We start from the raw sequence: 17,404 nt of genomic DNA, 5'->3' as shown, positions 1-17,404 counted from the left end.
ATTGACAATCAGACTCCAGAGAATCTCGCCGCACTGGTTTGGTTCCGATTGGGCCAAAAACCTAGGACTAGTTCACAAAAGTAGGTTTTTCAAAAAATCCAAAATACCCAAAAATTAATACGCGCAAATCTGAGGCATCCATCCGAGCGATATAAGACACTCGAGCCTACGCCTAACGGTTCAGGAGTTATAAGCCATTTCGTACTTCTGACCGCTGTAGCGCCCCCGTCAGGCCGATCAGGGTGAGCCTTGGTGACATTGTAGATGTAGATTGTACTACCAGCCCTCAAAGTTTCAAGTCTCTACGACTTACGGTTTGATCTGCCTTATCACTTTTAGGGGAGAATGCTGATCCTTGGAAAATTTAACAATTACAATAGAGTAAATCTAAATACATCCAGATTGTTCAAATGTACAGCCTATCAGAAGCAGAATATTAGTGATTGAGCACATGATATAGGTATAGGCTCATTAATGAGACTGATGATGAAGAGAGCCGCACATCTGTGGTCATGAAGCGCTGCGGTTCACAGTCCGTTCTCTGAAAGCATTAGTGACACGTGAGCTCTGGCGTATTGTTCTGCGTCTGTCCAGCCTGTAATCGCCGGTCAAACGGCCCCTGGCTCCCAGCATAAAAACTCAACTCAGCAGCTGGTCAGCAAATCACAGCCCAAAGCTTTAAAACGTGGATTTGCTCAATAAGCAGTGCATGCTGGGGCATTTCAGACCAAGGGCACTTCAAGTCCAGGCAGCTCACAAACATGAGTTTGCTGCTGTTGTCACTCCAAAACATATGTTCTAAGAACGTTTTGATAAAGTTTAGATTAAGTTATTTCTGAATTTTCCTTGAACGTTCAAACATCCAGTTTTTGAAATGTTTTAAAAACGTTTTGTTTCTTGGTTGTGTGAACATTAAGGGAACATTACATTTTATCATTCTTCAAACATTATAGGAATGTAAGTAGTGACATTCAAAAACATTTAACAAACGTTTAAGAAAAAACGTTCCATGAACAATAACATTATTAAATACCAGATAACTGAACTAACGTTCTATTGACTATACGCACGGTTACTTCCTGGTTGTGGTTAAGCCAGCTCGGGTATTTCCGGTGAACTGTTAGCTGTTTGTTCTGTAGTCGCTGTACATCGACACTAAACCATAAATGGTTGAAGTTTTAATGTTCATATTTTAATGCAGTTATCACATTTACCTAATTTGCTAATAAACCAGTTTTATTGATTGCAATAAAGACGAAGCTATTGGGACCGTTTAAAAACGCTGTGTCTGTAATTAGACACACACACATTATTCTCCAGCACTTCAAATGTTATTTTTAATGTGATGAACACAAACATTATTTGATCATCCCTCTGAGATTGTCCCCATTGAAAAAACCGAACGTTTCAAAATGTAGGAAATTCAACATTTGATAGAAAACACTTATTTAAAAATAAAAAAGACAATAATTACCACTTTAACCAGCAGGTGGCGGCAAAGTAGCATTTATTTGCGCGTATATCAGCCATTTCCTCTAATCGTTTTTAACTTTGTTTTTGACTAAATAATAAACATAATAAAATAACTAGGTTTAAATATACATTTCGTCAATGTGAAGTATGAAATACTCAAAAAATCTCATGAAAAACAATAACTTTTCTTGTGAATGAATGACACAGAAAGCGTGCCGTTCTCTCTTTATAATCACAGCAGATGTCAGTCAGAGCAGCACAAGATCAATGATTTCTGCACACTTGTGAAAACACACATTTTATTCAATTAATCTCACTAAAGTGCACAATAAATATTTAATTTTTGAAGCTTTTTTTCACATAAAAGTGTGAAAACTGATGGTCAAATTGAATTTAGCCGAGGAGGAACACTGAGGAACGTCTTTATTGATTTATTTTTTATGCCGTCTTACGTTTGAACAATTAAATTAATGCTATGCCTGACTATTTAAGTGACTATATTCTGATTATAAACTAAGTGATGCTCAACACACCAGCACATGACTCTCACCGGAAGTTTTCCAGCTGGCTTATATTAATGCGGAAGTTCTAAAGAACGCTCCGTGCATATAGTCCATTGACATTCCTGGACGTCACATTGCCTTGCTTTTCATCATTTGAATGTTTGGCATGTAAACTGAATGGTCATTCACCAGTGGTTTTAAATATTTATCGTCCTCTCATTCATGTAGACAGTTTGAATTGCAATAATACTGTGAGTTTTATGGGTACTTTATAATGTTTTAATGTTTTACTCAGTGTGTAAACATTCCAACACACAAACACAGTCATTCATTGTAGATCTAGTTTGCACTTCAGTTATTGACCAGCTTGAGTGTGCTGAAGTATGTATAAATGACCACTTCCTCTGTCCAGACTGTGAAAGCGTGTTATCTGTTTTAGGAAAATTAGAGATACTATGACCTTTTTAGCCATTCTATTGGTGCTCTACTAGTCGTGGCCTCTATTGACCAGTATCTAGACCACATCTATTCTGGATGAGTTTGACCGCTTGTTGTTTCTTTTAAGGGATCAGCTTCATGGTTTACATCTGAGCTACATGAATTGAAGGTTAGGACTATTTCGAATTTGGCACTCCTAGTGAAAGTTCTTGAGCATGTGGTTGTTTGACAACTATAAAATCACTTTTCTATGAACAAATTACTAGAATGTTTTCAAGCTGGGTTTAGGTCTGGACAGGACAGAGGGTCATGAATGAGCTCCTCATTACAGCTGATTCTGGGGCTTGTGGCATTTTGGTTTTGTTAGATCTTAACGCTGCATTCGATACAATGTCACACTATGTTGCTACACAGGTGGATTGGCCTTTCTGGCGCTGCATTGAACTGGTTTACATCTTATCTTGCAGAACGTTCACAATTTGTCTATCTGGGTACTAATAGATCTCAGACTGTGCCATCAGGACAGGGTGTCCCTCAGGGCTCAGTGTTGGGTCCTACTCAGTTTAGTGTCTATACGCTTCCTCGTGGGCAGATTATCCTGCCGTATGGCCTGAGCTGTCATTGCTGTGCTGTGCCTGATTCACTTCTGCCTCTTCAGCTCTCTCTGCTTACTGTCTGGAAATAAAGGAGTGGATAATGCATAACTTTCTTAAATTAAATTCTTCTAAAACTGAAATTTTGTTAATCGCCACTCCAATTAATGTTAATAACTGTAAGAACTTTAAATGTTCTGTGGATAACAACCTAATTTCCACTTCTGTCCAGGTGCAGAATTTTAAAAATATTTCCAAAGTTGCTTATTTTTTCATCTTTGCAATATCGTCCGTTATATCTTTTCTTTAGGCCTGATGCAGAAAGGCTTATTCACGATTCAAAATTCAGCTGCTCGTGTCTTGACTTATACAGCAGCTTCACGCCAACACATTACCCACACTTTAAAATAATTTTAACTTGTATAGCAGTCCATGGTTTGGCTCCAGTTTGCATTTGTGATACTGCAAATAGCTGTCCCCTCAAATAGTGCCATATTTAAGGGTATAAAGGCGATTTCAGACACATCCTTTTTGAACAAATCTCTTGAAAGAATGATTCAATGACACACATAAAGACTTAGGCTGATTTATCCGTTAATGAAACAAATTTTGGCTGCATCTGGAATCTGAAAAAGGTGAAAAACAGTATGTGACAAAGTAGTTTGAATTCACAGTACTCATAAAAGAGTCTGCAAAAAGTACCCAGATGACCTCAAATACTTCCGGCTGTGAAGCGACACAACTGACACTGGTAGGTCACATGATCATGACAACATGGCGGATGTAGTATGTCTGGATTACATTCATACCACACACATACTTCTTAGTGGTCGTGAATTAATTACTTATTCAAAATAAGTACCTTCTCAAGAGAGGATGGGATTTTGGATGCAGCTTAAGTCTTTATGAGTGAGTCATTGAATCATTCACTCATTCCCCGCAAGTGTTTTTGTTAATCAGATGTGAGTCGCATTTTTGATAGTTTTCAGAAAACTTCCATGGCCCCCAGAATATTTTGTTGTATCAATATCTGCACATGATATATATCATAAGAAAGAACAAGCCTCTGCTTTTAAACAAACAAATAATAGTAAAAAAGCAAGCAACATTTTGAACTGAGAAAATCACGTTTTTTTGTCAAAGACTCCAACATGTGCATAAGCAATGCTTCAGTCGCTTGTTTCTGCTTCTTCTTCTCTTGTGTTTTGATCCAGAGACTCTGTACTATTTCAGAAGATGCGTAATAGCGCCCCCTAACATATAACAGAGAAAACATGGATTGTTGGAAAATTCCATCAGGAAGTGTTGTGTCATAAATTACGGAAAATTTCATCAATGGCGGGGAAAGAATTAAAAAAATAATTCAAATTAATTATTTTTTAAAACAGACTTTAAAATTTTGTCAGAACCTCTAGTAAATGATGATTTTGTTTAGCTGTCTATATTTTAAACAAAAAAGTTCACAATTTATGCAGAATCATGCAGCTCTACAACCATCAAGACAAAACTTTGTACAATCTGATTTGTATGAAAACGCATGAGTAAGCTTTAGAAACTTTAACCCTAAACCTATAACCTTAAATGGGGCTTGGGTAAATCACATAAACACATGTGAATTACATTCTCCACAACATGAAATAGTTCAGAATTGTCATGAGTCAGCAAATTTGCTAATTGTTATTTCAATCATGACAACTCTCAGAATAGCATGTTATTGAATATGGCAATGTGGATGTATTTGGTCTTGGCGGACGAGATCTGCTATGCTGATGCTGATGCAGAGCAAGAATAGACTTGCTACTGCTAACGGACACACAGACTGTGAGCATGTAAGATGCGTAAATAGACATACATCACTCCTGTAGCAGATCTAGGCAGGTGGAGCTGGGGAGGTGGAGGGGTTCAGAGGAACTAGCCTATAGCAAACACTGCACCAGACTATTTAAATGCTGAGCAAGCAATCTCATTGGCTGGAGGATCAGCAGAGGCCAATCAGCTTGCGTCATGTAGTAATGATGTGATTGCTTGCAGATTGCATGTTAAAGACCAGTCAGCCTGCGCCCTCTAGAGTTTCATGACTGAACCTAATATTTACACAGTGGTAATTTTGCTTTCGTATGGATTTTGTGAATTACAAAATTCAACTGTTACTAATACTTACTAATGATTATGTTTATTTCTCACCCTTGCCCTCATGTGATTATGCCGTTTATGTCTTGTTCTGATTGGTTGGTTTGGTCATGTGGTTCTTCAGTTCTGTTTCCTCATTGGTTTATTGTGTTCAGGTGTTTCTTGTTAGTCATTTGTCTTTGTGTATTTATAGCCCTCATGTTTCCATTGTTTCTTTGTCTAGCTTTGTTGTAGCAGAGTTGTTGTCATGGTCATGTTTGTTTTCAGGTTTATGTCTCAAGTGAACTTATGGCCAAGTCATCATCGTGTTTTGTGTATTTTTGTGTTGGTTTCACGTTTACTCCAATAAACTGCACAACTCGTCTTCAGTGGACTCTATTACAATATTAAGACAAATGTATTACTGTGAAGCTGCTTTGAAACAATCTGTACTGTATAAAGCGCTGTAGAAATAAAGCTGACTTGACTCTCTTGTTGGAAAAGTCTCCCAAATGAAGCTACTGTATACAGCAGGGATGATTTGACAAAAAAAGGCTCAATGTACTCAACAGTTTTGCCAAATCAAGTCTAAAACGGCACCGTCAGCAAATTCCAAGGGCTCTTAGAATAAAATCTCCTAATGTGGACAGAAAACACATCATGTGTCACAGATCTGAGACTCAAAGACTTCATAAACTCTGTGAGATTAATTCTCTGTTTAATTATTCTGAGTATTTTATACATTATATATAGCCAAACAAAGGTAAATGGAGTATTTACAGTGAAGATGTGTTACTGATGACACTTTATTTCTTTTGCAACCTTTTTATCATCTATCAGGAATTTCACATTATGTTTCTAGAAATGAAAACCTGATGTTGGGAATTGACAGTGTTTTTACTACATTTAAATATTTCCTAAGATGAATCAAATGACAAAACTGCTATATATTAATAAACTCCACAGCCTTGTTTTGCATGTTAATATTTTTGCCATGATGAGCAATTATAATTTAAAAAAATATTATCCCTTAAAGTGGTAAAACGTCTTGTGTGAGCTTCACAAAATGAAAATAATAATAATAATAAAACAGAAAAATCTTTTAGTCCACAATCATATATTTTTTTTTTTTTCCCAGAAGTTTTGCCTAATTCACCATTCTGCTCTGTGATAACGGGATTGTAATTAATAACAAGCACTTATAACATACATTATTATTTTATTTTATTTTTTTTTAAATTTATATTAATAAGTTTTACTTTCATAAAATAATTCCATTAAATGAAGGTCAAGATTAAAGTTTTCCATTTGTGTTCAACCCATTTGAACCGCCATCAGCGTGACCGGTGTCTGAAGCACGTGTAACAAAATCAACGGCAATAATCATTGGCAAACAGCAGTCCCTGAAGCCACAGGAGCATCTTTTGTGTTTTTACAGTGATATTCCTCTGAGCTTTTCCCCTTTTGTAAAGTCTCTCAGTAATCTCTCTTTCTACAGTCTTTCTTCAAATCTCCCTCTTGCTCACTCTCTCCTCCCCATCATGACTGGACACGCCCCTTACTGCTGATTGGCTCACTCTCTCTCTCCTCCCCCATCTTAAGTGGACACGCCCCTTACTGCTGATTGGCTCACTCTCTCTCCTCCCCCATCTTAAGTGGACACGCCCCTTACTGCTGATTGGCTCACTCTCTCCTCCCCATCATAACTGGACACGCCCCTTACTGCTGATTGGTTCACTCTCTTTCCTCCCCATCATGACTGGACATGCCCTTTACTGCTGATTGGCTCACTCTATCTCCTCCCCATTATGACTGGACACGCCCCTTACTGCTGATTGGCTCACTCTCTCTCCTCCCCCATCTTAAGTGGACACGCCCCTTACTGCTGATTGGCTCACTCTCTCTCTCCTCCCCCATCTTAAGTGGACACGCCCCTTACTGCTGATTGGCTCACTCTCTCCTCCCCATCATGACTGGACACGCCCCTTACTGCTGATTGGCTCACTCTCCTCCCCATCATGATTGGACACGCCCCTTACTGCTGATTGGCTCACTCTCTCTCCTCCCTCATCATGAGTGGACACGCCCCTTACTGCTGATTGGCTCTCTCTCTCCTCGCCCATCATGAGTGGACACTCCTCCTACTGCTGATTGGCTCACTCTCCTCCCTCATCATGAGTAGACACGCCCCCTACTGCTGATTGGCTCACTCCTCACTCGTCATCAGTGGACACGCCCCCTACTGCTGATTGGCTCACTCTCTCTCTCCTCCCCCATCTTAAGTGGACACGCCCCTTACTGCTGATTGGCTCACTCTCTCCTCCCCATCATGACTGGACACGCCCCTTACTGCTGATTGGCTCACTCTCCTCCCCATCATGATTGGACACGCCCCTTACTGCTGATTGGCTCACTCTCTCTCCTCCCTCATCATGAGTGGACACGCCCCTTACTGCTGATTGGCTCTCTCTCCTCGCCCATCATGAGTGGACACTCCTCCTACTGCTGATTGGCTCACTCTCCTCCCTCATCATGAGTAGACACGCCCCCTACTGCTGATTGGCTCACTCTCTCCTCACTCGTCATCAGTGGACACGCCCCCTACTGCTGATTGGCTACAAGTGTGTTGTGCTGCTCGCTCTGATCCACTTTCAGCAGCGTTTCTCAGAAATCTCTTACTGCACCTTTAGTTAATCAGATGAAAAGATGTTTTTATGCATTTTTCACGTTTTTATGCATTTTTCACGTTTTTGCTTTTACTTGTGTGTCACTGACCCATAAACAACTCATTTATGTTCATATCTTTATTTGAAATGGGAATCACTTACATATTCCCCAATGATTAGACTTACAACTTACCTCTGTATGGGACATGCTGTATGTATGCATGTATGTATGTATGTGCACATGTGTGTATACACACACGTCATGTGATATCAGCTTTACCTCAGTCTAATGATCAGGTGAGACGCCACAGGTGGAATGCATTTAAAAATAATAAATGAAAATATTAGTAGTGCCACAAGAAATGTATTTACTCTGATTATTTCAAACAAAGAAAGGAAGAAAACTAACATTACAATCTACAAAAAATGCTATATAGAGCAGTCATATAAAAGCAGAGACATGGAGGTGAAAGCAGAAGAAATGAATTGAAAACAAACAAAGAAACAAAAAACGAAGGAAACGCTCCGGCTGTTCTGGGAGTTTTCTGCATTAGTATGAGTGTGAACACCACAAAACATTGGACACAGAGCTCAGATCTGCAGTCATTCAGTGTCTATCATGGTTTCATTCAGGTCCTCACTGTGATATTTGAACATCAGATGTGTCGTCACTCAACCGGCGGTGGTTTATTGGTGGTATTTTGGGGTTTGGCACAGAAGTTGAAGTCGTTACCCATCATCCTCCGCACTCGATTGCAGTGACTCCCACATGTCACCTGATGTTGGACATATGTACAAACACACAACGTCTGCACAGTAAGCATTCAAACAGGAATTTTAAAGCCAGCTAACATCTGCAGGTCATAAATAATGACGTTTGGCCGAGTTGAGACGCGTGTGTCGGGCCGCTGCGAGCGAGGGACTTATTCCACTTGTTTGCTCCCCTCTGATTTCTGGTCCAGCCGGCTTTTACTGCTCTTCACCATATAAATAAAGTATGTGAGCGTTTCCTTTTCATTGACTGGAATATTCCGGAAGTGACGGCTCACAGTCTGGAGAAGAAACAAAAAAAATATTACTAAAAAAAATGACAACGGAAACACTGAATGAATTCTGATTACACCAAACACTGCTGAGTGCTGGACTCTCATTGGCCGAGAGACGTTCCAGAGCCACACGGATATGACCGTTTAGCTGCAAAAACAACTCAATGTGTCTGAGAGGCGGCTTTATGTGTGCGGCACTAATATAGATCAGTGCTGCGCGCCTGGAACGAGTAAAAAGATACGCAATACAAGCATAATTCCACCGGAGGTGTGCGTCAGTTCATCGTCAGAGAGAAGAGCGAGAGAATGAGCAGCTGCAATCGGTGAGCCGTTTCAGATATTTCAGTATCGATACATATCGATATTTTTGACAACACTAGTGTGGATTAGACACGTGCAGATATATTTATGTTAATACGGTATATAACGATAATGAACACGCACAGTATTGTTATCGTGGGCACTTAAAAACACAGTGAACAATTCAAAGACTTCAGTTTTGTAACTTAATTCGATAAATAAAGCATCAGCAATTATTGTGATATGAAAATTTGATACCATCACATGCCTAGATATTGCCCTGATGAGAGTTTTTGAAACTCGTATGTAGAAATGAAGAGTGTTATCCCCAACGTGTGCAGCTGGTAAATAACATTAAAGGGCAACTATTATGCAAAATTCACTTTCACCTGGTGTTTGAACAAAAATGTGTGTTGGCCGTAGAGTTGTCAAAAGTACAGACTTCGGTACCTAGTCGGTACTGAAATTTTAAAAATGTGACGCTTCTGAGCGCTGTTGAGTGGATTCGTAAACACCTCCGATTGGCCACTGTGTTTACGGCTCGTCGGATATGTCTGTGATTGTCTTCAAAGATCAACGCTGTAAAAACACAGTAAAAAGTCATCAATGAGGCTCTTCACCGAGCTCTTACACTTTTTTTAATCCTCAGTTTCACAAACTTTTGTGCGTGAGATTGTCCTGTTTTGTTGTTGCATGCACTCTTGAAGATCCGCCCTCTTCTGGAAAGGGGGCCTGGAGCTGCAGCTCATTGGCATTTAAAGGGACACACACAAAAAACGGCAATTTTAACTTGCTATAAACAAAAAACGATCTGTGGGGTATTTTGAGCTGAAACTTCATATACACACTCTGTGTGTGTGTGTGTGTATGTGTGTGTGTGTGTGTATACATACATAATATATATATATATATACAGTGCTTCCCACACATAGACTTTACTTGGGCGGGCCGCCCAGGTATATTAATGGCCGCCCAAGTATATTCGGAGACACATTTTTGCTTTTATTATTTTTATCCTCTTATACTTTTATATCCGCGCAAGATAATGAAACCATCCGCGATCGATTAACCAGTCGTTTTGTACCTGCTCGTTATGTGTGTGTCAGAACTGTTTACTCCCGCTAACATTCCCACGGGCGCTGCATGTTGCAAAGTCACAAGGGGGCGCTGTTGTGTGTTCTACAAGCTCGCGCAACAGCGCTTCAGAGTGCTTCAAAGTGATTCTCAATCAATGAAAAGCGCAGATTTATGCCAAGCGATTGCTAATGAACTAAAGTTGATGAATTATTACAATGTCTACTTCATGGCCTTTATATAAAATGTTTTATACGGTTGTAAGAATCTGAAGGATCAGCCTGCAATAGTACAGACATTTCAAAATAAGAGTCCTATTTGTCATGTATTTAATATGATTTTCATTTAATTTATAGTAAATTATTGTAGTCTCCCCCACAGGAAGAAAAGACTAAGAGCATTATTTGACACATATATTATTCATTTTATAAATTTTACTAGTAAAATCTGTGTCCCATTCACTGAGAGAGACACTATATGACAGCAAGCAGAACATAGGAAAATGTAAACCATTTAAATGCAGTAATTTTGCATAATTTCAGTGCATAATATTAGTATGTAATATTTTATGTAATAAAAATTAATTTCAATAATTAAAAATACTGTTAAAAATCACACATTATTTGTTTGTCACATGTAGTAAACCATTTTTGTGCCGTGGGTAATACGAGGATTTTTCACCCGGCTACCAACGCAAGTATATTTCAAACCTGTGGGAAGCACTGTATATATATATATATATATATCCAAAACGCAATAACCCCATTTTGATTAATTTGTGTAAAAAGGTGTTTTCTTTACCAAGAAAGCAGCAAAATTAAAACCACTATTTTCTGTTTCAAACTTTCACATAGCATCTTTTGGTTGTAAAAACATTAAAATCTAGATTTTGATTTAAAAGGTTTATTATAAAAACAGATTATTTTTTCCCCCAAAATGCAATAAATCCATGACACGTTTCTTTTTCAAAATGCAATTAATCCATCGATATAAAGTTATTTTTCATATTGAAAATACACAACAAAGTAAGTTGATTCACACATGACAGCCTCTGAACTATGTCAATATTTATCTTATATACAGGCATTTGACTAAAAACACATTCAGTCGTCACTCACAAAATTAATGTTAATGTTATAAATTAATTATGTCTGTGTTTGTCATTAGCGATTAAAGAGTATCTGGCGCCACCGCACGGGTTAAACACATTTACAGAGTACGTTGGTATTAAAAACGGCTTCAGTTTTGGGGAGCGTGACAGAAGTTTGATGCTGTCGTGGAACAAGCAACAGCTTGACCGAGTGCCTCATCTTCTGAATCTCCTCACGTAAATCATTACATTTCCATGACTCGCGTTTCTTCCCCACCGCAGGTTCATCAATGCTGTCAAAATCATTCATTTTTCACAAATGAATCAAAGTACAAAGCAGATAAGGAAAACTAGGATGCCGGGTGTATTCAGAGCGCCGCCGTTACTGTTTAGTGCGCAGAATGGTGCGCTGTGATTGGCTGAGCGGATATATCGTGTTCTGCAGAGAAGGGAGAGTGGCGTTTGTCGCGTTTTGGAAAGAAAGGGAGAAAACATGACAGAATAACACGACGGATATCGCATTTTGCGCAAAATTAATAAATGACTTTTCAATACCGAGCAGATACAATACTGATTTTGGCGGAAACTCAATTTTTTCACGCGTTTATCGCGTTTTGGAACCAAACTCTTCATATATAATTTGTGCAAAAGCATTAGTTCAGCAGTACCTCTGCTAGCTGGGCTTTGTTGAGTCCAGGTCTGGTCTGGATTTTGTAGTGCCTCTTGTAGCGTCTCAGTGTGTTGACCTGCAGCTGGAACAGATCCACCTGAGCGAGAACAAACAACCGCATGATTGACAGCAGATCGGTACAATCACCGTCACACACATTATTACTGCAGCAGAGAGGAAACGCAGCCAATCCCTGCAGTCTCTGCTGTAGAGCGAGAGCATCAGGGCCGCCCATGCTTTCCCTGCCGCTGGTTACAGGATTATTTTTCCCATACGGACTTAAAAAAGGTCTTTGTTATCAGCCATGAACCAAACCAATCAGATAAGATGAAGATCACAACATCACAAACTCTGATTACAAGCAGAAAAGTATTGGACAAAAAGACTGAACTTTTGAGCACTTTTTCACCAGGGATTTTGAACTATTTATTAAAAATTAATTATTAAAATAGCTGAAATAATGCAGGCTGACGAACAAAAACACTTACCAGTGAATAAAAACCTCGTAGCTCACTTGTCTTTACCGGTTTATAAATTATCGTTAAAAATCAATTCCCTAAATGGAGAAAAAACATGGGATTTTACTTCCAGAACGACTGTTGCACTATATTGCAATTTTGTTTTACTTCCACAATGACACCAAAAACAAACTATAGGGAGAAACGGCAATCTTAGCTAATGAAGTTCCTGACTGCAGGAAATTCAGATTTAATGCGAGCTTTTATGTCCATTACGATCATTTCTGGATGTCACCTGATTACAGTACGTGTCACTGCATCGACAAACGCTGACCAACGGGACAAAACCAGACAAACGCATCGGTTACTGTGAATCAGCCTCAACATGACTGTGACAATATTACGCAGATTTGTAAATAAATGTTGAAAAGTGTAATTGGAGGCAGCATAAACTCAATCATCACTAATGAATATTTTACAGAGTTTCTAGAATATGTGAAGTGGTAATGTGAGTTGAATATATTAATTAATAATAATAATAATGTAAAGATCCCAGAAATCACCCTGACCGTCCTGCTCATTTTTGCCTTACATAAACCTTCTGGATCAATCCGCCTGCATCTGACTGAAAGATCTCTGACAGCATCCGTGCGTTCAGCAATTGCAATATAAAACTTATCAGCGGTTAATCGTAATTATATGTCTTAAGCTAGAGTTCTGCCCCACATGAGGAAAGCACATTAATGGACGAGTATTTCCAATGCCGACGACTCTCACACATTCCTACCCTGAGCAAATCCACAAAAGAACGGCTCAGAAGAGGGAAAATGTTTCTGGAAAGGCCAAGTCAAAGTCCAGAGTCTAATCCAACTCAAACCCTCCAAAATCAATCAGTTCAAAACTCTGACGATTAGAGTCATATTGAGAGACTGTGCTGCGATTAAATCACACCAAACACCTGCAACGTCTCAATTACACCCAGCATTCAACACTCCTCACAATAACTAATCAGATGTGCAACGTGAGTATTCCTGCTTGATTATTCTCCTCATATTCTCCATTGTTGCAGCTCCTCTCTTCCCAGTCTGTCAGTAACGCTCTGTTTACTTCCTGTCTCTATAAAGCCCCTCCTTCTGAAAAGCACAATGTGCTCTGATTGGTCGGCTGGAGCAGTGTGTTGTGATTGGTGTTTGAGAAATGTCCCGCCCCTTACCATAACCGCCAGTTTCAACTAACTCAAGCAGGCCCCGCCCCTTTATTCTGCGCATTAATTATTTAAATGAGGAATATTGTGAAGAAACTCAAGATGGAGTTCAGAAACACTGATATAGAGAAGAACTCAAACATCAACACACTGAAGATGGAGGTTTACTTCATTACCTCTGGGACTTCGACGTCATGATCAGGTGACTCTCCGCCGTCGTCGCTGGTCTTCCTCTTGCGTTTGTTTCGGACGCTCTGGATGAAGTTCTTGTGGAAGTCACAGATGTACAAATGCCGAACCTACATGGAAGAAAGTGTTCCTTTAATGTGCCGGATTGACCCTAGACTCAAGCAATTAATACCCTTTAAATTAAATTACATTTAAAGGATTCGTTCACTTCAGAATTAAAATATTCACCTCCATGTCATCCAAGATGTTCATGTCTTTCTTTCTTCAGTGGGAAAGAAATGAAGGAAATCATTCCAGGATTTTTCTCCATATAGTGGACTTCACTGGGGTTCAACGGGTTGAAGGTCCAAATGTCAGTTTCAGTGCAGCTTCAAAGAGCTCTACATGATCCCAGACGAGGAATAAGAGTCTAATCTAGAGAAACCATTGGACATTTTCTAAAAAAATAAACATTATAGACTTTTTAACCACAAATGCTCGTCTTGCTCTGCTCTGTGATGCTCCACGCATGACGTAATCATGTTGGAAAGGTCACGCGTGAAAAACTTCAACTTCAGAATTGTTCTACATCGTTGTTTTACCTTTTTTTGTAAAGGCCGTTTGACTGATGCTGCGTCCCAATTCGCACACTATCCGTCCTAAATAGTATTCGAAAAAAGAATGTGTGTCCCAAATCGTAGCATGTTGAAATGAGTATCCCAAAGATACCCGGTTAGAATCCGAAGTGCAGATCCGTGCACACTTCTGACGGCTAATACTGCCCATAACACACTGCGCTGTGGATGAGGATTCGATTAGAACTACAAATACAAACAAAAAGTGTTAAAAAACTACAAACATGACGGATGCGCGAGACCGACGGTTAAGCAGATGGGAGGCTTGAGTGATTTATAATCAGTATAACCTGACGAAGAGATATTTATTAAATGTTATCCACATTATATTTCATCTGCAACAGCATTGTGAACTTTTATAACGATGTGTTCGGTCATTAACTTTTAAATGCATCATTATGATGAGGAGAGTTCTCTGACCGGCAGATCAACGTGCGACTACATTTCTGCCTGAAACGGTAGGAAATTAAATTTAATTGAATGTTGAGGATTTTAACTGTGACAAGAAGATGATTGACAGGACAGTTTAAACAGTTACAGGTTGCGTAACTAAGCGACAGAACGTCCGTTAGAGACGCATGACGCTCTTCTGCTACACACTACATACTTTTAGGACGTAGTTTAAGTAGGCGAATTGGGATACAGCATTAGTCTTTGACGTTCACTTTGTAAACACTGGATCTGTTCTTCCGCCTGCGTCACGCGTGACCTTTCCAACATGATTACGTCATGCGTGGAGCATCACAGAGCAGTGCAAGATGAGCATTTGTGGTTAAAAAGTGATTAATTTTTAATTTTTTTTAGTAAATGTCTGATGGTTTCTCTAGATGAGACTCTTATTCCTCGTCTGGGATCATGTAGAGCTCTTTGAAGCTGCACTGAAACTGACATTTGGACCTTCAACCCGTTGAACCCCAGTGAAGTCCACTATATGGAGAAAAATCCTGGAATGTTTTCCTTCATTTCCTTTTCGACTGAAGAAAGAAAGACATGAACATCTTGAATGACATGGAGGAGAGTAAATTATTTGCATATACAGACATTTTAGAAAACTATCTTCACAACAAGAGCGTCATGAAAATGAAGATGTCAAACACATCATGAAATATCTGAACTCATGGATATTATAATCAAATCACACTCAACAGCAGATATTGAGCGCCTCACACACACACACACACACACACACACACACACACACACACACTCTCACACACACACACACACTCCAGGCCTGTTTCTCTCTTACACTCTTGTCGATGTCCAGCTTGAGTTTCCTCTGGGAGATGCTCTTCTGGATGCGCTTGCTGAAGGAGGCGTTTCCAGCCGCGCGGCCGCAGCGCTCTCCGTCCTCGATCAGACAGCAGCTCTGCCCGAAGAACGGCGGGGCGGGCGGGCCGTCGTGGCTGTCCTCTTCCGTGCTGAACCCGTTCATACCGGGCACTAACAGGCGGGAGCGGCGCGCAGGCGACTTCAACCGCAGCTTAAAGCCGAACTCGACGCGCTCTGAGGAGATGAACGAACGGAGAATCTCCGCGACGCTTCGCTAACGATCGCGCGACTTTAGCCGAACTCGGTCCCGCGCGCAGAACCGAACGTGTCCGCGCGGAAACTGCAGATCTGACGCGCTGCGAACTACCGAGCAACAGTCGAGCTCATTTCAACAATGTACATCGTACAATGAAACATGTCCTGAGAGAAACCGGAAGTCGTCGCTTTGAACGCCCATTGGTTGGTTTCCGACAAAGGCGGGCCCTCAAGCTTGTGTATTTGATTTCGATTGGCTAGCGCGCCTGTCGATCAAACTGAACTTCCTGATCGCTGCCATTGATGTCATGAAATAACGCCTCACTTCAAATGCCTCGAGAACACGCAACTTCTGTGACTAACACTGAACGTCTTAAATGAAATTAAACGACAGCGAGAGTTTTGATTACAGTCTTTCTTGGCACGTAAACGAGACGTGTTGTTTGAAATATACATCTAAAATAAAGAAAGTATAGTTGTAGGCTGATTGAATGCATCACAGATTGTGCTTGTGCATCGATAAAAAGAGCTGGATAAATGAGCTGCCAGCTTTTAAAGGAGAGGAGGATGTTTCCATCGTTTGTTATTGATGTAAAATGGCCTCCTGAAGAAAAACACCTCAAAAGTGTTTTCTTAGCAAAAGTTATGTGCAATGACTGATATATCTCACTTATTCTTGAGATAAGGACAAAACATGTTTTAGAAGTTAGTTTTTATTATTTAATAATACATTATTTTTAAAGTGATTATTTATATGATTATATATGTTTTTTCTAAAAATTTACATTTATTCACTTCGGAACTTAATTTGTCAACTCTGTCAGAAGCATTAAAAAGCATGATATTTTAATTTGATCCATCCAACAACAGTAAGTCTTCAAATTATGTAATAATGGTGTTCAGTAAAGGAGCTAAGTGAAAAAATAAATTCTCTAAATGTTTTTCTTAGGTTATTATGAACTATTCAGTTCCTAAATTCCTTAAATCTCTAACCTTGTTTTTAATAATAAATATAAATATACAATGTTTTTAGGTAAATCAGACATGAAATCATGTAGTTCAGTTGATGTTTTAATATTTTAACACAATGAATTGAAAAAAAAATTCAAAATTAACAAAAACCTTCACCTGACGGAGTTTAATACTGGCGGTGTTGACAAACAATGACGGAGTTGACAAACAATGACGGTGTTGACAAAAACTGACGGTGTTGACAAACACTGACGGAGATGACAAAAACTGACGGTGTTGACAAACACTGACGGAGTTGACAAACACTGACGGAGTTGACAAAAACTGGCGGAGTTGACAAAAACTGGCGGTGTTGACAAACACTGACGGAGTTGACAAACACTGACGGAGTTGACAAAAACTGACGGAGTTGACAAACACTGGCGGTGTTGACAAACACTGACGGAGTTGACAAAAACTGACGGTGTTGACAAGCACT

The 17,404-nt window shown here is 39.6% G+C and overlaps 1 protein-coding gene across 1 annotated transcript; it reads right to left on the bottom strand.

Annotated features, from left to right (window-relative positions):
- Positions 1 to 7,905: 7,905 nt before the first annotated feature.
- sap30l (sap30-like) lies at positions 7,906 to 16,147 on the bottom strand. The gene is made up of 4 exons (XM_048166712.1): positions 15,677 to 16,147; positions 13,801 to 13,923; positions 11,961 to 12,059; positions 7,906 to 8,834 (listed from the first exon to the last, which is right to left on the bottom strand). Exons 1-4 carry the CDS (start codon positions 15,860 to 15,862, stop codon positions 8,706 to 8,708), a joined length of 537 nt encoding a protein of 178 aa, XP_048022669.1. The 5' UTR covers positions 15,863 to 16,147; the 3' UTR covers positions 7,906 to 8,705.
- Between the last annotated feature and the right edge of the window lie 1,257 nt (positions 16,148 to 17,404).

The sequence above is a fragment of the Megalobrama amblycephala genome, linkage group LG18 (assembly GCF_018812025.1).
Source record: "Megalobrama amblycephala isolate DHTTF-2021 linkage group LG18, ASM1881202v1, whole genome shotgun sequence".
NCBI lineage: Eukaryota > Metazoa > Chordata > Actinopteri > Cypriniformes > Xenocyprididae > Megalobrama > Megalobrama amblycephala.
This window is presented reverse-complemented; position numbering and strand designations above follow the sequence as displayed.